Below are 21,926 nucleotides of genomic sequence, written 5' to 3' on the forward strand. Positions count from 1 at the left end.
AAAAAAAAGAGATTTGGGTGGGTTCTTGTGAGGAAGGTTTTTTTTTGTCTGCATGCTGTGAAACTTCTCTTTTAGAACTGCTAATACACAGCAGCCACACACACACACACACAGCAAAATGCCTGAAGCTGAGGTAGTATACTCCGATGTGAAGCTTGCAAGAGGAAAAAAGAGAGCCAATGGTGAGACTTATCTAGTCATCTTACTACATGTAGAAGATTCCTAAAAGAATAATCTGAAAAGCTGTTTATATTACATCTTAGGTGTGAGTGTAATGTGAACACAGTGATTTATTTTACAGCCGCTCATTTTATTGGCAGCCATTTTCAGTGGTAGCTGTGCAACAATCCGGTTTCATCTTTCATTACAGAGGCCGTTACCACATCGACTGACTCGACTTACTCTGAAATCAAGATCTCAAAGACTCAGCCATCCACAGCAGAGCTGTCTGGTAGGAAAACAGCAGTAATTAATAAACCGGAGGATTAACTGTGAGCTCCAGTTAGTGTTTGCTATTAAGTAAACAGACAATAGAGGAAGCACTTTTTCCTAAAATAAAGCAGAAATGTGTTTTTTGGTCAAACAGAGCTCTGTCGTTGAAAACAAAACATCCACCTGAATCAGTAAAAAGAAAAAAAGCAGAACATTTGTTCCAAAATTGTAGCTTTATGTAAATTTTAAAAAGAAGGTCAAAATGTGTGCAACACATAAACACACCAAACTTTTACAGTAGTACTTAAGACAAAAAGATGACAATGATGAATATGAGATAAATGATAGACATCACTGCACCACAGAGGCTGTCAGTATAAAAAGTAGCTGAAATAAAATTATTAAAGAACAAAAACAAAATTGTAGTTCAGTTGTCACCACACTTTATTCTAAATTTAATGTAAATTAAATTTGACAACATCAGACCCACTCGTTTTTTTAAGTGTCTCATTTACAAGTTTCCCCATTTTTTTAAAAAAAATTTGGGGTTTCTTTTTTTTTGTTTATACTGAGGAAATTATAAAGAGACGTAAAAGTTAATTTAAAAATGAGGAAGTGGTTCTGAAGGAGTGGTTCCTTTAAATAAATTAGTTTCTCTGTGTGTGCATGCGTGTTAATGTTGATGCAGTTTCTTTACATTTCTCTGAAACCACTGGTCCGTCTTATTGCAGAAGAGGAACTACGGTGCTGAGTTTGAGGTTGTCTCGAGGAGCAGTTCTCTGCTAAAAGATCATTTGCATAAAATTGGTCAATTTTAGTCCCCAAAAGACCGACTCTGACCAGACACTCTGCTCATTTATCTAAACGAAACTTGTAGCTCCATGCAACCCGTTTTTCTTTGTCCCTCGGTTCCTCCTCACTCTCTACTTCATTTTTTAAAAAATTAAAATTGTTAAACATTGTTAACATTGTTTTTTATTTTTCCTTATTTGTAGTCCACATAAGACAGTTAGTGGATGCACAGTTTCATCCAGGAGATTAGTTTTCATATCATTTTTGTTTTAATTAGTTTACCAGTATATTTTTGACTTGTAACTGTTGTCCTCATCCACTGTTTGGTTAGATGTATATTGACAATAAAACTTTACGGGGTTAGTTGAGTAAAAGGACATACTCTGGGTTAAAATGCACCCTCTTACACCTTTAACCATGTAAGAAGCATCTCCTTCATTTTTCAGGCTTTGTTACAAACATGTTTGTGAAGTTTACAAGTATGAGAATACAGTTGCCTGGGAAATAGCTCATCAGGCATCTGCAGTACAAAAGATCTTCTTTACTAAAAATCCTACTTCCTCTTACTGACATGTTATTTTTTAATAAAAATGTAATTTCCTTCAAAATTATTTCATGCAAACTGCCGATATGTGTTTATTCCCGGCTAAAGATTCTGTCCCAATTCTCTCCACATAAGCACTCAGGATAACAAATATATATTTCTTTGATGCTGTAATTAATGCAAAGCCAGCGTTCTCCTTAATCTTCATCTTTTTTCGACTGCTTCCTTTAGGGGGTGATGACAGGGGGCGTATTGCTAGCATCCTCCTTTTACAACATCCATGTATCTTCTCTGTGGTCATTCTTATTGGCAGCTCCATCTTCAACATCCTTTGTCCACTTTAACCACTGTTGCTTCTCTGCACATGTCCAAACCATCTCAGCCTCACCTCTCTAACTTTGTCTCTAAACCACTCGACCTGAGTTGTCATACTCATCTGCCTGCACTCTTTTCTTCATCTCTCTTACGCGCTGTCTTTGGAAGGTTGACCTGCACTTTACAACCTGCACTGTTTGCCTTGCTTATAAGTCATATGTTTACCTTTGAGGTTGGTGTGTTTTAAATCTGTGATTCTGTGCTCGAAGAATGAGCCAGTGAATCGCGTTCTTTGTACAAATACAGTGAGAACATTAACATCTAAAATCTAGCTCAATAAAATTCTCAACCACATTTACACCACATCTCACATCTCTAACGTGTTTCCTTTTCTCACTATTCAGAGGATCCTCAACAAGCTGTCTTGAGGAAAGGGTCAAAGGTCACCTCAGAGAGAGTGGTCCTGGTGGTTCTCAGTATTCTCCTGGCAGCTGCTCTGTGTTTTACCTGTGAGTTAACATTAGAATTTAATAAGACTTAAAGTAAAATCAATTATTTTAAGTAATGTTAAGAAGAATAATGCTTCTGTTTAATGTTTCCCCAAAATACTGTCTTTTACATTTTCAGAGCTATAAGAATGTTTTCAGTGTAAAGAAAAATGTTTACTGACTGATGTATTTGTTTGATCTTTTTTAAATCAGCATTTGAAATAATTAAAACTAACAAGAAGGTCAAATATCTGGAAGATGACAAAATGAAGTGTGATAATAATCTCACAGGTATGAATATTTAAGATACACTTTGATATTTGGTCAGACATTCCTGATGAATGACTGATGACTGTTTTATTCTTTATTCTAACAGAGACTCTCTCTAAGATAAAACCATGCAGCACGGTGCAGCCGACCTGTCCAGTACCTAAAGTAATAGGTAAGTTATGGATTTTGCCTCTGAGACACAAACTTCAAGCTAAGCTCACACAAACATGAATAGTGATTTCTTCCACCTGACTGAAGTCGTTGCTGTAATCTCTTCAAAGATGATCCTTGTTATAAATGTGAAGAAGGCTGGGAGCAACATGGAAGAAAGTGCTATTACTTCTCCACCAGTAAATCATCCTGGGAACAGAGCAGAGATGAGTGTAGAGCTAAAAGAGGAGACCTGGTTAAGATAGACAGCAGAGAGGAGCAGGTATGAAACACTGCTGCAGGTTCATGTTCGCACATGTTATATCACATCTTTATGTTTCACCTTCTCAGCACAGAAAAGTCTAACAAAGTCATTTTCATCTTCTTTTCATGATCAGAGGCTCCTGGAGAGAAGACTGAGAGATGTAATGACTAGAGATGAGGACAAGTTCTGGATCGGACTGACAGACTCAGCATTAGAGGGCAGATGGGTGTGGGTGGACAGATCACCACTGGATCAACGGTTTGTTTGTTGTGAAAATATATTTTTTTCATTTCCAGAATTAAAGTTATCAGTTTTTACTAAACCAATTATTTTTGTTCTTCAACTCTTAGTTTGACGTTTTGGAGCAAAGGTGAGCCAGACAATTGGAACGGGACACATGAAGAACATCCTGATGGAGAGGACTGTGTGAGGATGGGAGAAAAAGGTGGAGCTGATGATCTGAAGTGTTGGTTTGATGCATTTTGCTCAAATCTTCAGAGAAGTATTTGTGAGAAAGCAGCAGTAAAAGGACAGTTTAAAAAAGTATGTGTCTGAAATTCACATATGAAACACCAGGATGAAGTGATGCAATTTTTAAAATAATGGCACAAACAGAAACAAAATGAACACAGTAAAATCAACATGAGTAATATTTTGCATCTGATACTTTTTAGTTTTGAAGCGATTAACACGAACAAGAAATGTGGGAGCACCTGTGAAATTCATTAATTTTTATAATAAAATAATAAATGATCCTGTTTTGTAAACTTAAAGCCATCTAGAAAGTTAAAAAGTATTTTGGATACTGAATCAATGAGTACATCATATAACAGAAGAACCTATGAATTATTTATTATCACTTTTACAGGAAAAAGAAAGGAACGAAGAAAGAAAGACATGTGAAGTGTTACAATGGAATAAGTAATTCACGTCAGTGTTATTAAAAATAGGAATGCAACATTTAACATCGATTCATCCAGTACAAGAAAAGGAGGCTGTGGTTCTCAGAGTTTTCAGTGTGAGAAGCTGTTTGTAAATGTGGTAAATGATACACATTTCTTAACTCTCACATCTGTGACTCCTGAAAAACCTCTGACAGTGTGGTACTGCTGTTGTTTTTTTCTTTTTTCAAATGTGTGTTTGAATGACAAGTAATTAAATGAGCAACAGAACATTTGCTGTTGTTGTAAAATCCTGTCGGCTTCTTGTGTTAACCCACTTTTTTTGCGGGGGGAGGGGGGGCATCCAGGATCTGAAGCAAAACCGGCGACAAATTATAAATCATTAGATATCATTACATATTATTAATAGATATTAATCAATTGAGCAATTGTTAAAGAAGGATCTTAATTTTAAGATTTCAAGTGTATTTTTAATTTTAAGTGGAGTGCGATCCTAAGTTGCACCACAAGAGGGCGCTTCCAGGTCTGGCACAAAGTTCTGCCCATAGTATCCTAGACATTCAGACCTGTAGATACTGTACCTTTATACAGATGACTGGGAGATCATGCACATTAAAATAAAGCATTTTAAGATTTAATAATGAATAAAGATAAATGAATAAAATATGTTTCAGTAAATTCATTTCCAAATCACTTTAGTTTATTATACATTTATTATACTTCTTTAGTTTGAAATTACTTTGATTGTCTTTTATTGATTTATACATTAATAAATTAATTATTACTAATAAATTGTTTGATAATTCAAATAGTGGCAAAAAACCCACTGTCTAATCTGCTAAACACATCTGTAATTCTAAACCTCGACCATAGAGAAGAGAGGACAGAAAAATGTCTCATTATTTATTTATTTTAAGTTCCAGCTGATCATCGTATCACTTTTTTCCGATGCTGTTCTAAGATCTTTTTGTTTTATTATGTTGTAATTAACAAAATCTTTGTTTATTAAATTTATTAATCAGCATTTGAACACATGAGACACAAAGAAACATTAAAACAATTGGAAGGTCTCAAAAATAAAGCTGTAAATAAAAAACTGTAAACTTGTACAGTATTCACATTTCTTTACTGTTTTTGATCAACATTATAATATAAGTTGGGGAATTTCTGTTACAGCACCAAATTTATTAGAAAATACAACTTATTAAGTCATTGATAAATTAAATAGAGCATTTTTACATAATTTGAAAGAGTTTTGTTATATTTGTGGTTGGATGGTTCAGGACTGTGTAAAAGGCTTGATTGTTGAGAAAACTTTAGGTTGTGCCAAATTTGTGAAACAACTATTTTAACAAGGCCCTAAAATATCACCTCATCTCATGGGCAGTTCCTCATTTTGTTCTGCTTTAATACTTTTTATTTTTATCTTCCTTTTAACCGCCTGCAAATGTGATACAACTCATAAAACTGTTGTTGCATTTGTATGCAAGAGATCAGCACAATGTACCACAGGGTCAGACATTTCAACAATAAATAAAGAAACCTTGCTTCAGTTATAATAAAAGCAGTTATTCTGACAGGAGGAGTCTCAGTCTCAGTCTTCAACAGCAACACAACATACTTTGTCTTGTCTTCCTTCTCCCACCCCAACCGGTCGCAGCAGATGGCCCCGCCCCGAGTCTGGTTCTGCTGGAGGTTTCTTCCTGTTAAAAGGGAGTTTTTCCTTCCCACTGTCGCCAAAGTGCTTGCTCATAAGGGGTGATATGATTGTTGTGTTTTTCTCTGTATATATTCTTGAAGTGTGTAACTTATAATATAAAGCACCTTGAGGCGACTCTTTGTTGTGATTTGGTGCTGTATAAATAAATTGAATTGAATTTCAGTGTTGATTGTTTACATTTTTTCTCATGTTTCCACACAAACGGACACTGGAGAGCAGGAATATTCAGCTCATGCTTTGAGATGTTTGAGAATGTTAGAAATAAACAAGTGTTGTTAAGAAAGAAACATTTCCATGAAACTAATGTTTTTTGATGAAAGAGTTTTCATACTTGACAGTTTAGTTTTTACAATGGGATTTAGTGTTTTTGCAATTCAGAAAACTGTAAAATAGTTTTGGATCAAGTGTTTGGTTTTGAAAGACAAGTCGAAGGTTTTGTGTGTGTTTATCACACTTGTGGCCAATGATGTGAGGGTACATATAAGCCAGAGCACTGGTTTGTGAGGCACTACAATGGATAGAAATCCAAGAAGAGGAGTTCGTGTGAGAGGAGGCTGAGCAGGTCAAGGTGGTCGAGGTGGTCAGAGAGGAGAAAGAACAGTAAAATCAGATGAAATCAGAGCTACTGTGATTGACCATGTTCTTGTCCATGGTATGACAATGAAGGAGGCTGGACTAAGGGTACAACCAAACATCAGTAGATTCACCGTGTCCACCATAATCCGAAGATTTGGAGAAGAGAACAGGTAGTTACCTTTTTTGACATCATATTATGTAAATGTTGAAAACAATTACACATTTACAATGACTGTACTATATACTGTACCACAGTAAACATGTTTTAGTACATCACTATGCCAGTGTACTGAGGTACTGTAATAGAGGGTTAGTCTGACTGTTTGTAGGCCTATTCCATGTATGTATTTTTGTAAGTGCATTTTCTCTTTTGTAGAATTGAAAGACTGCCACATGGGGGTGGTAGGACATCTATGTTCTCCCCACACAATTACAGTTTTTTCTGATTGCTTAAGCACATTTTTTGTAACTATTGGCTATTTTTGCAAAACTCTACACACAAATAAGAAAACCTGTCACCCAATTATCAAAACATTGTAGTTCTCTTGCAAAAGCGAATACAGCTAGATTAACTCTTCACACCTTCGTAAAAATGGTGTTTTCGTATCAAACAGTACACACAAGCCATCATCTACTAAGCACACAATGCGCCAACTGCAAACTGATGGTATGAATACAAAACACATCTGACTTTTGCTTTCTCTGTGTACAGATGTCAATTTGAGGTCACACTTTTGTCATAGTGTCATGTAAACATACAAGGATCCAAACTTCAAGTATTGGTGTTTATTCACACTCATCAAAACCAAGACGAAGTCAGAACACAAAATAGGAATTTCACAAAAAAAAGGGGAAAAAAAGACAATCAGCCTACATCATGTCGTCTTTCTGGGTCTGGCCACAAAATTTCGTCCACATCGCATGCGATATCCTCCAGTCCAAGGCACCGGCGAAAATATCTCCTTGAATGCCGTATCCAGGCCTGACATGATGCCTGGTCAATATCTCCACATGCCTCCTCCATTGCCTCCAGGGCTACCTGTTGATGAGGGTGACGGTCGTACACTTTCCAGCGCCAGGCAGAGAAGAACTCCTCAATGGGATTTAAGAATGGAGAGTATGGAGGGAGGTTGAGTGCCATGAAGGATGGGTGGTCTGTAAACCAGTTGCGGACCAAAGCAGCCCTATGGAAACTAACATTGTCCCATATGATGACATATTGGGTCTGCTCTGGTCTCTGAACAGTGAGCATGTCATGCAAGGTGTCCAGGAATGCAATAATGTGTGCAGTGTTGTATGGGCCTATGGTTGCATGATGGTGAACAACACCATTTTGGCTTATAGCTGCACACATGGTTATGTTACCACCACGTTGTCCTGGGACATTGATGATGGCACAGTGTCCAATAATGTTCCTGCCACATCTCCTGGTTTTACTGAGGTTAAAACCGGCCTCATCTACAAAAAGTAGCTCATGTCCCATTGCATCTGCTTCTAGTTCCATCACTCTCTGGACAAGACAAAACAAATGCAACACATCAGGCCCATGCACAGCACTACAGTATGCACTTCCAAATTCAGAACCAATGACACTAGCTTACCTGCACACAGTCATATCGCAGTTGCTTTACACGTTCTGTGTTTCTCTCGAAAGGAACTCTGTAAATTTGTTTCATTCTTATTCTGTGGCGCGTAAGTACACAACTTGGTGCAGAAATGCTTGCACTGTGTATATTTTGAAAGATGGTGTCATTATCAATTATGCGCTGCTGTATTTCGCGCATTCTTATTGCATTATTGGCAATCACCATGTTCACTATATGGGTCTCTTGCTCTGGAGTGAACATTCTGCCTCTGCCCCCAACATCTGGATGTCTAGCAATTCTGTAAAGTAACAATTTCAGTATTTTTGCATGTATGGTACTGTTGTGTTTCTCTGGCAGTGCTACAAAGTACTTACCGATTCTCATTTCGAAATGTCCTAATGATGCTTGCCACAGTGTAGTGGCTCAGTTTAGGCTGAACCCGTTGGCCAGCTTCCCTCAGGGTCATCCCATGGTTGATGACATGGTCCACTATTGTAGCTCTGATGTCATCAGTTATTCTGTTTCTTACTCTTCTTACCCTCTTTCCCCTCCTCGTCCTCTTCTTGCTCCTCCTTGTCCTCTTCCTCTTAACTTCCTCTAACCCTCTTGCTTCTTCACCTCCACGTCCTCTTCCTCGGCCTCCTCTGATTCTCACTCTTCTAAAAATCTGATATTTTTGTTTACAAGGTTACAAGAACAAAATATTTATCACCACAAATTGAGGCCATATAAATGCTTTCATACAACATATTTTGCAACACAGAAATAACTGAAGAAAAAAACAGTCCCTCTGGTTGATTAGTGGTGTGGGGTTTTTTTTTTTTTGTTCTTCTTACTAGTTCAGTCTGAATGCATGTTGTGTTTTTTTTCTCAGCGCAGAAAGGGAAGTGAATTACCCATAGTTTAAAAAAAAGTCAGATTCTGAGGAAGTGAGGCAGTTTATAAGCCCTCCTCATTTTTCAGTGTTGTCTATTGTCAGTGATGCTGACAAAGCTGTAAAATGTCTGAATGTCTGCAGAACTTTGCTCTGGTGTGAACTTTACCAAAGGAGACAGAAAGGTAAATGGAGACTGTAATCTTTTCTGTTTGTGTGTCTATGAGAGAAAAGTTTTGTAAGAAAAATCTTATAAAATCCTTTTATTCTGTTTGCTGCATTTTAGTTTAATGTGAATATAGTGAAGTTATAAACACACATTTTACCAGCAGCCATGAGTATTCAAACCACACCAGTCTGCAATCTAGTTTTGTGTTTTTGTTGCAGACGCTGTTACTCTGAAGTTAAGACCTTAAGTGTGATTTGCCACAGTAGAGCTGCCTGGTAGGTAAAGAGCAGAAATAAACATGAGTATGACCTATGAGTCCAGTCAGCGTCCATTATGAGAATGCTATTATGTCTCTCACTGTTGTTGTTGTGTTTGTTAATTGCTGAGAGAAACAAACTGAAGACAAGATTTGCCTTTTTACTGAAGAGTCAAAGTGAAGAAGTGGCTCTGAAGTCCGTCATCTCCTTATTTGTATGTGTGTGTTTGTGCATTGTCTTTGTGTATCTACTTCATACTCCGCAGGCGTATTGCTGACGAGGAAGTACAGTGTCTGTTTTTAGCTTCCTTGTGAAGTTCTCAGTTAAATTTTACTAACTTTTAGCTGAGTTAGTGGTCTTTGAGCCATTAGGAAAAATCCAAGCAAAGCTTAAACAAAAGCAAAGCATAAAGAAAAACTTATTCATGGCTTCATCCTTTCTAGACTGGATTACTGCAATTCTGCACATCTTTTAACAGGTGCTAGAATATATGAACAAATCACTCCAGCTGTAGCAGATTTTTGAGATTTGATGAGATTTTAAGATTCTTGGTATGGCACTCAGTTATTTAAGCAAACTCCTCAACATGTATAACTCTAAATGAGCACTGAGATCGTCTCGCCAGATGCTCTTAGTACAACTGAGATTGAATCATAGAGGAGGTTGGGCCTTCGCAGTTGCAGCGCCTAGACTCTGGAATAACTTGCCAGATGATATTCGTACTTCAGAGTCTTTCAGTCTTTCAAATCGTGTCTTAAAACTCACTTTTTTACGTTGGCTTTTAATTCAAGTTCACTTTGAGTACCATCAGACTTTTTTTGTTACGTTTGTTTTGTTTTTATGTTGCACGTTGTCATTGCCTCATCTCAATTATCTGTATTTGTTTTTCTATTGCTTTCTCATGTTCTTAACTAATTGTGAAGAACTTTGGTCAATGCTGTTGCATTTAAATGTGCTATAGAAATAAAATTGATTTGATTTGATATTTTAGTATCAATGAACACTGAATGAGATAAAAAGTAGCAGAAAAAACATCCCCAACTGTTTAGCTGAGCTAGAAAGCCTGTGCCAGGCTATAAACATTTAAACAACACTCAAATACCTTAATGCTTAATGTTTCAGTAGGTAGCTGCTCATAGATATATACACATCTATGTATATTACAGTTTTTTCTGATTGCTTAAACCCTATCTGTGATTCCTGTAGCACAATCTCTAAAACTATTCAGACTTATAGCAAAACCACTCACTGAGTTTGCAAAACTAAAAGCACAAAAACTGCTTTGCACTCAGTTTGCAATTTTGTAACACACACTTTGCAAAACTGTAGGCACAATTCACTGCACAACACTCAATTACCAAATTTCCAACACACTCCTAGCAAAAGTATACACATGTATGGCTATCATTAACACTAATTTGCCAACTGTCTGGCACACTTTCACATGTGAAAACTTTTTTAGATAATCAGTTCACTTTGCAATCAGCCTAAGCACTATAATACAGGTAAGCTGTGTGTGCGGAGTACAATGGAGGGAGCAGAAAGAGTGAGAAGTAGAGGAGGCCGAGGAAGAGGACGTGGAGGTGAAGAAGTAGGATGAAGAGGACGACAAGGACAAGGAGGAGCAAGAGGAAGACGAGGAAGGGGGAGAGGAAGATGAGGAGGGGGGAGAGGAAGGGTAGGAAGAGTAAGAAATAGAATTGCTGATGACATCAGAGCTACAATAGTGGACCATGTAATCAACCGTGGAATGACCCTGAGGGTAGCTGGCCAACGGGTCCAGCCTAACTCGAGCCGCTACACTGTAGCAAGCACCATAAGGACATCTTGAAATAAGAATCGGTTAGTACAGTCACTTCGCACTAAGATCTGTAGCACTGCCGTATGCCAATGAGAAACACACCAATACCATTGATGTAAAAATACTGAAATTGTTACTTTACAGAATTGCTAGATGACCAGATGCTGGGGCAGAGGAAGCATGTTCACTGCAGACCAAGTAACCCATATAGTCATTATGGCGATTGCAAATAATCCTATACTTGGAAATAAACACTTGTGTTTGTTTTGATGTGTTTGAATAAACACCAGTACTTGAAGTTTGGATCCCTCTATGCTTATGGATCTATGACAGAAGTATGAGCTCAAACTGACATAGCCTACCTTGTGCACAGAGAAAGCAAAAGCCAGATGTGTTTTGTATTCATACCATCAGTGTGCAGTTGGCGCATTGTGTGCTTAGTAGATGATGGCTTGTGTGTACTGTTTGATACGGAAACACCATTTTTACGAAGGTGTGAAGAGTTAATCTAGCTGTGTTTGCTTTTGCAAGAGAACTACAATGTTTTGATTATTGGGTGACAGGTTTTCTTATTTGTGTGAAGAGTTTTGCAAAATTAGCCAATAGTTACAAAAAATGTGCTTAAGCAATCAGAAAAAACTGTAACATTAAAATTGTTTGTGTGTGTAGCACTTGGCACCTTTTGTGATGGTAAAAAATTATGAGTTGGTTCATTACATTTTGAGTTAAATATACTTTCTATCCAACAAATTTAAAAAGCAAAGGAACTTTACACACGTTTTTTTAGGGTTAGTAATAATACTTTATCATATTAAATAATAATAATAATAATAATAATAATAATAATAATAATACTTAAGTAATGTTCTTGGCAAAGTATTTGATAAAGTTAAAAAAAATTACCACAGCTTTGTTCAAACAGATTTACAACCATGTAAGAAGTTTCTCCATTTTTTGGATTACCAGGTAACTAAAAGTAAATATGCACAGTGCCCTAAACCAACAAAGTTATTTACTAACACATTGTAGTAAATAATTGCACAACAAAGAATCCCTGTGTGCCCTGATTCCCCTTCTGTATCTCTGCTCCCGTGATACTCGTGCTCACTGCCTTCTCGTTCCCGCACTCCTGCTGGAAAATCCACAGAGGCAGCTGTTAGCACACACCTAATTATCAACAGACTAACACTCACTGATTATGCTGAAAACACTGACGGGTGGTCACACAACAACCCAGCGTCGAGGAGAACTCAGCCACACTGCTATGTACCTCTGTCGACAATCCTGGTCAGCTGCAGGTGTGTGTGATCATCCTCCTCAGGTGTGGCCAACCTCCCAACGGGACACACCCACCAGGCCTGATGGTGCCTGAAAACCAGACCTCTGGAACGCGCACACACGCACACACAAATACCTATACACACAAACCTGAAAACCAGGGACACAAGCCACAAACCAGCAAATATATAAACAAGTCCAAACTGCTCATCGACCCTGGGTCACTCAGACCGAGGTCCTTGACAATTTGTATTCCAGACATTCAGACCTGTAGATACTGTACCCTGATATGGATGACTAGGAAGTATTTCAAGATTTATTAATAAATAAAATTAATTGAATAAAATACGTTTTAGAAAATTCATTTCCAAGTTTTCTTTTTTAGTTTATTATACATTTATTATACTTAATGACTTTAGACTGTGATAATTATAGATAATTATAATCTGCTAAACACATCTGCAATTCTAGACCTCGACCACAGAGCAGAGGTGTCAGAAAAAAAAGTCTTATTATCTAGTTATTTTAAGTTCCAGATGATCAGCATACCATTTCTGTTTATCCAGTTTATTAATCAGCATTTGAACAAATGAGGGTCAAAGAAACATTTAAAAAACAGTCTCAAGGGTCTCAAAAATAAAGCTGTAAATAAAAATCTGTAAAACTTGTCATGACTGACCCCCTAAATCAGGGGTGTCAAACTCAAATACACAGTGGGCCAAAATTCAAAACTGAAACAAAGTCGCGGGCTAACGTGAATATTTATTGAAATATATTTATTCCTCCAAATATAAGAATGAATCTTTTCTTATGGACTCAAACACGTTTTGCTGAAAAACTGAATATGGAACAAGCAAAGCTTAATACTAAACAATATATATATTAGCTGTATAATACCAGTAGGCCAGCTCTAATAGTAATTTGGTATGGCTTCACGGGCCAAATGTAATTAGGCTGCAGGCCAAATTTGGCCCGCGGGCCAGAGTTTGACACCTATGCCCTAAATGGTTGTTTTGACAGTATTCACATTTCTTTAGTGTTTTTGATCAACATTTTAATATAAGTTGGGGGATTTCTGGTACAGCATCAAATTTATTAGAAAATACAACTAATTAAGCCATTAATAAATTAAATAGAGTATTTTTAAAAATTAAAAATTTCCTAAACTTAAAAAACTCCAGTCGCTTCTACCACGACCTGTGTGACTCAGAACCTACACAGATATTTCCAGTGAGGTCATTTCCTCAACTGTTTCTGTTCAGACATTTCTGGAGAGAAGAATGAGAAACATCATGAATGAAGATGACAAGTTGTGGATCAGATCAGATATTTGTGGGTGGATGGTTCAGGACTGTGTAAAAGGCTTGATTGTTGAGAAACCTTTAGGTTGTGCCAAATTTGTGAAACAACTATTTTAACAATGCCCTAAAATATCACCTCATCTCATGGGCAGTTCCTCATTTTGTTCTGTTTTAATACATTTTATTTTTATCTTCCTTTTAACCGCCTGCAAATGTGATACAACTCATAAAACTGTTGTTGCATTTGTATGCAAGAGATCAGCACAATGTACCACAGGGACAGATATTTCAACAATAAATAAAGAAACCTTCCTTCAGTTATAAAAACAGCAGTTATTCTGACAGGAGGAGCCAGACTGTAGATGAAGCCTCCTCCCTCCTCTTTAGGAACAGGCCAACAGGGATTTTTAAGCTGTAAAAGAGAAGCCACGGTGAGTAAGGAAGCAATTAAATTGAGCATCAATGCTTAGCTACATCTAGTTTCTGTTAAATGTATAAAGAATTGAATCTATGATAAATAATAAAGGAAACATAATTTCAACATTTTGTTGTGTTTTGTGATTGAGAGACTGTTGGATTACGTCTGAAGTCAGGATCTTGAAGTTTCAGCATGATGAGTCGTCCGCAGCGCTTCATAGACGGTAAGAACATTAATGTGGTGGTAAAACAACAGGAAGGTGACGGAGCTTCAGTCACATCTGAGTGATCATCATCAGACTTTTGATTAAAGTTATGATGTTTGTGCTGGAACAGAACAACATTATATGTATATGACTTAAAAATATGTAGAGCCCACATTCATTATTTAATCATATCAATTATTTTTCTTTATTTATTGCATAAATCAGAAATGTAACAGTCAAAAGTAATTGATGAAGAAAGAATGTTTAAAAGCAAAATGAAGATGTGAAGAGCAAAAACAAAAACAGGAACTGACCAAAAGGATGTGTGACATGTTAACATGTTTTAACTCAAGTGTTTCCTGTTCAAAGCATCTTAATCATCTTTAATGTTCTTGTATTGACACTCAGCTACAGTTCAGTGTACTTTAATAGTACTAAAATATTGTAGCATGACAAACTGTTTAAACTGTTGTAACTGATAAATACACACTTTTCTGAACTCTAACGTTGTGTCTCCTCTAAATGTTCATCAGGTGAAGCTCCTGACTCTCGGCATGAAAAATCAAACAGAGGGTCAAAGGTCACCACAGAGAGAGTGGCACTGGTGGTTCTCTGTATCCTGCTGGCAGCTGCTCTCATCGTTATTTATCGTCTCTGTCAGTTTGTGTGGTTTCCTTCGTCTTACTTAACTTAAAAAAAATCAATAATCTGATTTTCTGTAAATCAAATGAGAAAAATAATTACAGTGAAGGTGTAAAACACTGCAGATTGGCACACTGGCTCCGTTTTAATCATGTTGCAGCAAATTAAAGATGTGTCCAACTTTTCAGTGTTTTTCTTGTTTGTTTCTCTCATTTTTAAATCAGCAGTTGAAAACATGAGAAAGAAACACTGAAAACACAAAGCTACAAAAATCCTTTCAGTGTAAACAAACCTCACTGACTGACTGGTTTGTTTGTTCTTTTTTAATCAGCATTTGACAAAATTAGAACGAACAAACAGCTCGAAAACCTGAAACATCACAAAATGAAGTGTGAAAGAAATCTGACAGGTAAGCATATACAGCTGATTGTTTCTAACCTTCAGTCTAAATCAAACTCATGACACACAGCTGACTGGGCCTTTTTTACTTCATGTAAATGATTATTTGTTTTTAATTCAAACTTTAGATAAAAATAGATGATGAATGACTGATGATTGTTTTATTCTTTATTCTAACAGAGACTCTCTCTAAGATAAAACCATGCAGCACGGTGCAGCCGACCTGTCCAGCACCTAAAGTAATAGGTAAGTTATGGATTTTGTCTCTGAGACACAAACTTCAAGCTAAGCTCACACAAACATGAACAGTGATTTCTTCCACCTGACTGAAGTCGTTGCTGTAATCTCTTCAAAGATGATCCTTGTTATAAATGTGAAGAAGGCTGGGAGCAACATGGAGGAAAGTGCTATTACTTCTCCACCAGTAAATCATCCTGGGAACAGAGCAGAGATGAGTGTAGAGCTAAAGGAGGAGACCTGGTTAAGATAGACAGCAGAGAGGAGCAGGTATGAAACACTGCTGCAGGTTCATGTTCTTACATGTTATATCACATCTTTATGTTTCACCTTCTCAACACAGAAAAGTCTAACAAAGTCATTTTCATCTTCTTTTCATGATCAGAGGCTCCTGGAGAGAAGACTGAGAGATTTAATGACTGAAGCTGAGGACAAGTTCTGGATCGGACTGACAGACTCAGCAGTAGAGGGCAGATGGGTGTGGGTGGACAGATCACCACTGGATCAAAGGTTTGATTGTTGTGAAAATATATTTTTTTCATTTCCAGAATTAAAGTTATCAGTTTTTACTAAACCAGTTATTTTTGTTCTTCAACTCTTAGTTTGACGTTTTGGAGCAAAGGTGAGCCAGACAATTGGAACGGGACACATGATGAACATCCTGATGGAGAGGACTGTGTGAGGATGGGAGAACAAGGCGGAGCTGATGATCTGAAGTGTTGGTTTGATGAATTTTGCTCAATGCCTCACAGAAGTATTTGTGAGAAAGCAGCAGTAAAAGGAAAGTTTAAAAAAGTATGTGACTGAAATTCACATATGAAACACCAGGATGAAGTGATGCAATTATTAAAATAATGCCACAAACAGAAACAAAATGAACATAGTAAAATCAACATGAGTAATATTTTGCATCTGATACTTTTTAGTTTTGAAGCGATTAACACGAACAAGAAATGTGGGAGCACCTGTGAAATTCATTCATTTTTATAATAAAATAATAAATTATCCTGTTTTGTAAACTTAAAGCCATCTAGAAAGTTAAAAAGTATTTTGGATACTGAATCAATGAGTACATCATATAACAGAAGAACCTATGAATTATTTATTATCACTTTTACAGGAAAAAGAAAGGAACGAAGAAAGAAAGACGTGAAGTGTTACAATGGAATAAGTAATTCACGTCAGTGTTGTTAAAAATAGGAATGCAACATTTAACATCGATTCATCCAGTACAAGAAAAGGAGGCTGTGGTTCTCAGAGTTTTCAGTGTGAGAAGCTGTTTGTAAATGTGGTAAATGATACACATTTCTTAACTCTCACATCTGTGACTCCTGAAAAACCTCTGACAGTGTGGTACTGCTGTTGTTTTTTTCTTTCTTCAAATGTGTGTTTGAATGACAAGAAATTAAACGAGCAACAGAACATTTGCTGTTGTTGTAAAATCCTGTCGGTTTCTTGTGTTAACCCGCTTTTTTTTGCGGGGGGAGGGGGGCATCCAGGATCTGAAGCAAAACCGGCGACAAATTATAAATCATTAGATATCATTACATATTATTAATAGATATTAATCAATTGATCAATTGTTAAAGAAGGATCTTAATTTTAAGATTTCAAGTGTATTTTTAATTTTAAGTGGAGTGCGATCCTAAGTTACACCACAAGAGGGCGCTTCCAGGTCTGGCACAAAGTTCTGCCCATAGTATCCTAGACATTCAGACCTGTAGATACTGTACCTTTATACAGATGACTGGGAGATCATGCACATTAAAATAAAGCATTTTAAGATTTAATAATGAATAAAGATAAATGAATAAAATATGTTTCAGTAAATTCATTTCCAAATCACTTTAGTTTATTATACATTTATTATACTTATTTAGTTTCAAATTACTTTGATTGTCTTTTATTGATTTATACATTAATAAATTAATTATTACTAATAAATTATTTGATAATTCAAATAGTGGCAAAAAACCCACTGTCTAATCTGCTAAACACATCTGTAATTCTAAACCTCGACCATAGAGAAGAGAGGACAGAAAAAATGTCTCATTATTTATTTATTTTAAGTTCCAGCTGATCATCGTATCACTTTTTTCCAATGCTGTTCTAAGATCTTTTTGTTTTATTATGTTGTAATTAACAAAATCTTTGTTTATTAAATTTATTAATCAGCATTTGAACACATGAGAGACAAAGAAACATTAAAACAATTGGAAGGTCTCAAAAATAAAGCTGTAAATAAAAAACTGTAAACTTGTACAGTATTCACATTTCTTTAGTGTTTTTGATCAACATTTTAATATAAGTTGGGGAATTTCTGTTACAGCACCAAATTTATTAGAAAATACAACTTATTAAGTCATTGATAAATTAAATAGAGCATTTTTAAATAATTTGAAAGAGTTTTGTTATTTTAATTTTGTTAAGTTTCTGTAACAAGAATCTTACTGAACTTCTAATAAAGCAGAGATTAATGTAGAGCTAAATGTTGAGCTGAACATGAACCAGCATGAGGGTTCATGTTCTTATGCATTAAATCACATTGTTATGTTTCATCATCTCAGCACAGAAAAATCCAACAAGGAGCTCGGGAAGAAAGAGACTGGAGTTTAAAAAATGTCCTAAATTTAACCTAAACTTCCTAAACTAAGCTTGCTTCTACCACGACCTGTGTGACTGAGAACCTACACAGATATTTCCAGTGAGGTCATTTCCTCAACTGTTTCTGTTCAGACATTTCTGGAGAGAAGAATGACTGACACACACACACACACACACACACACACACACACACACACACACACACACACACACACACACACACACACACACACACACACACACACACACACAAATCTTTTTCACACATACAAATCCTGATTTACAAGTACAAAATATTTATGAACACATTTTGAGCCCATAGTTAGTGAGTCCTGAGTGATTCGCTACGATTGAGCACAGCAAGGGAGGGGGTGAGTAACTCAAATGTGCTGTTAGCATGTTAGCTGAGCGATGCTACTGTGAACTGAGGAGCTATTGTCTTGATGTGAGCTTCTACTCAGGGTTTTTTCTTCCAGTTCAGAGCAGAAATGTTTTTGTTAAGAATCTGTCTGTTGTTTCCCCCCCCACAATTTTAATTATAAGCTAGATATAGTTCTACTAATGGAATTAGTTTGGTAACAGCAACAGGGATGAGTCAGTGAGTCAGTCAGTAAAGTGATTCTCAAGTATTGAACGATTCGTTCACGAATCGAACATCACTAGTCAGGGCCTACCGGGGGCATTCTGTGAGATGTTACAGTGAGGGTAACATGCAGACTGGCTCAGCCGCTTGTTTTGTTTACATATATAGATGTTTGTTTTCTTTTGAATTAAGTCAGTTGTTTATTTTCTATGTAAATAATCTTTTGTGCACCTGCATTTGTTTGGGAGAAGTTTAGGAGAGGACCCCGCCACACCCAATCACTTCCCCATAATTTGAACAGTAAACCACAAGATGTTATACAATTATTGTTTCTAAAAGCTTAAGCGAAGGGGCAAGGAAACATTCTTCTGTTTGTCAAAGAATGAGTAAACTATTAATTTTTACAGAATACATGTTTCTTCGGCTGCCTTCAGCTGAAGAACCTCTCGCCATAACAACAATTTCGTCCCGCTGCTGTTGGACTCATGAACAATAACCATAAGTACTGTTCCCACAACAAACACATGACTCTGTGTGTGCATACATTTATATATCAATCTGCTTAGCACTTTTAATTTAAATTTTTATGTTTATGTAAGTGTTTGTCTTACAATATGTTTCGCAAGTACCGCAGCAACCTGCTCAACATTTGGCAATAAAACCCCTTTCTGATTCTGATTATAATGCAGAGGCACATCCTCTGTGGCAATAACCCCACAAGACACAAGTGCCTACATAAGGGGTAAATCCAAAACAATACATGGCGTGCATACATCCATTCTGCACAGTCACCTTGACCAAAATGAACTATGTCGTAGTGAAGTTATTGTCCTACTGTCAGAGAATGACAGTTATCAAACAGTCAGGTGAATAAACAACACTGAGACACTTGGAAACTGTTAACGTGCTGCACGGGTGAGGGCCCAGGGAGAGACTCACACACACCGAGCTGCAGTGGTACGTCTTTATGAAGAGCATAGCAGTGTCCTTTAATTTTGCATACATGTGTGTGTGTGTGTTAACCTCTCACAGGGTGAGCTCCCTGTTCCCAGAGACAGAGCAAGTAGTACATTTCGTACTTTTCCCAATAAGAGTAACATATGAACATATACCTTAATGCAACATAAAGCTCATAAAAGCGTTTCCACCCTGACACCTACTGATTTTGCCTTCCCTCAGTGTCGGTTGTCTCTGAGAGCATACTGACAATGAGGTGTATGGTGATTGGTATGTCTGGTAATTGCCATTGGCGCCCACATAAGTCATGAGTGACCTGTATGAACCCCATATACTTCCAGTTGATGGTGATGGTGTACTGCATCTGGTGCAGCCCCCTGTTGAGCCAGACCGACATGCAGTCGTGAGTACTCGTAATACTCCACAGACTACATGTGTCAACAGTAGAACAGCAATGTTGTTAAATGTCTCCACCACAGGCATATGATGACGAAACAGTGACAGCTGCTACAGAGGAGGCCGCAACAGAGCCACACTATGAGGTATACAGCGTACAGTGGAAAATATAACAACTGACGACAATGTGGTACTATGATGACACCATGGACTTACTATGTCCCTGGCAGAGTGATGCTGGAAATGAAGAGGAAGAGGGTCCAGCCACTCCTACAACAAACCTTACCACAGTGGGTTGTCCAGCACTGATTTACAACCAACCTAAGTAGGCATGTACTATGGATGCCAATGCTATGTCCTTTGTTGCAATAGCTTCCTGTAAAGCAGCTGTATAAGACATATCTGGCCAGGAAGATACAGAAGTGCGACATGGAAATGGTGCACCTCCAGCTGCAGATCCAAAAGTCGAAGCTGGAGATTGTACTGCTGGAACAACAGTTAAGGGTGGGTGGAGTGATCATAGATGGACGAATCATGTCAGTGTTTGTACAACATACTAATATACGCATTTATACTTTGTGTACAGGACATAGAGGGTGACCAATAAAGCCAGTTGACCACAGTATCTGTGTATTTGTCATGTAACATGTTGGGGTGATGGGTCACAGGAAATGGTTGTGGCATATGGTGTCTCTGACTGCTCTTCCATCCTGTACGTTCGTGGGTGGGTCAGGATGTTCATCGTGTGGATCACTGCTGATGTCTGGTTCAGCTGGACAGTGTTCACCTCTAATCGTGGCAATGTTGTGTAGGATCACACATGCCACAATGATGTCACATGCCCTTTCTGGGGTGACCCTGAGTCTACGAAGGCACTGGAACCGGGCCTTGAGCATTCCGATGGTCATTTCAACTCTGGCCCGTGTCCTGCAATGGGCCAGATTATAATGCTGCTGTGGGCCCGGTTCAGGGTCAGGGTAAGGGGTGAGCAAATAGGGTAGACATGGGTACCCCCTATCACCAAGCAGGTGGCCAGTGAACTCTCCTAGGACAGAAGAATACATGTCAGTGCAAACGTCCCTGTGGCAATTGGTCTCTGTATATTTCACAGTTACTTCGACCCACCATGTCCAAATTTGGTGCTCAGTGTACATTCCCGGAAGATTCGTGAGTCATGTACAGAGCCTGGCCACTTGGCTTCCACATTTGTGATGATGTTGGCAGCATCACATATGATCTACACAGTGCAGAGAACACATATTGGCATCCATTACCATGATGCCATCACTTGTTGGTGTGAAATGCTACAGGGAATTATGTACCTGTACATTGATGCTGTGGAAGGACTTCCTGTTCACATAGTCTCCTTCATTTGCTGAGGGTGCAATGATTGGAATATGGGTGCCATCTATACAGCCAATCACGCCTGGGAACCCTGGAAATTTATGTACCATTTGAGTGGTAGTTCACGTATCACCACATCATGCATTGAGTTTGTTTCATCCTGATACCTGCAATTTTGTGGCATCCCTCTTTGATAAATCTTGTGGGTCTATGACCGGGGAACACCACAAACGAGTGCAGGAGACGTTTCAGTGCTACTGTAACATTCCTGACTGCCCGACAGACGGTAGCCTTGGAAACGTGCTCAGCGTCACCAATATTGTACAGAAAGCTCCCGTTTGCAAAGAAACGGAGTGCGGTACAAAGAATATGTAATGGACTGAGCGCATGTCCGCGATGTGTCACATGCGCATTATATGGC

General features: G+C 37.7%; 1 protein-coding gene and 1 long non-coding RNA gene across 6 annotated transcripts; one reads left to right on the plus strand and one right to left on the minus strand.

Moving 5' to 3' along the window:
* The first annotated feature begins 85 nt into the window (after positions 1 to 85).
* LOC146682599 (hepatic lectin-like) lies at positions 86 to 17,066 on the plus strand. 5 transcript variants are annotated; one of them, XM_085445985.1, is made up of 8 exons: positions 86 to 182; positions 371 to 451; positions 2,488 to 2,592; positions 2,785 to 2,862; positions 2,948 to 3,013; positions 15,740 to 15,891; positions 16,007 to 16,131; positions 16,224 to 17,066. In XM_085445985.1, exons 1-8 carry the CDS (start codon positions 119 to 121, stop codon positions 16,426 to 16,428), a joined length of 876 nt encoding a protein of 291 aa, XP_085302111.1. In that variant the 5' UTR covers positions 86 to 118; the 3' UTR covers positions 16,429 to 17,066. The 5 variants fall into 5 exon arrangements, with proteins under 5 accessions (XP_085302111.1, XP_085302110.1, XP_085302113.1 ...); XM_085445984.1 differs by lacking the exons at positions 15,740 to 15,891; positions 16,007 to 16,131; positions 16,224 to 17,066 and adding exons at positions 3,123 to 3,274; positions 3,390 to 3,514; positions 3,607 to 4,451; XM_085445987.1 differs by lacking the exons at positions 86 to 182; positions 371 to 451; positions 2,488 to 2,592; positions 2,785 to 2,862; positions 2,948 to 3,013 and adding exons at positions 9,283 to 9,358; positions 14,287 to 14,361; positions 14,877 to 14,999; positions 15,317 to 15,394; positions 15,565 to 15,630.
* Positions 17,067 to 21,106: 4,040 nt separating this feature from the next.
* On the minus strand, positions 21,107 to 21,549 carry LOC146682600 (uncharacterized). Its single transcript, XR_014917515.1, has 3 exons — positions 21,484 to 21,549; positions 21,287 to 21,398; positions 21,107 to 21,206 (listed from the first exon to the last, which is right to left on the minus strand). It is a non-coding gene; the product is annotated as an uncharacterized LOC146682600 (long non-coding RNA).
* Between the last annotated feature and the right edge of the window lie 377 nt (positions 21,550 to 21,926).

This window comes from Copadichromis virginalis, linkage group LG22, assembly GCF_057382275.1.
Source record: "Copadichromis virginalis isolate Kocher_CV1m ecotype Utaka linkage group LG22, C_Virginalis_male_GT1.1, whole genome shotgun sequence".
Classification (NCBI taxonomy): domain Eukaryota; kingdom Metazoa; phylum Chordata; class Actinopteri; order Cichliformes; family Cichlidae; genus Copadichromis; species Copadichromis virginalis.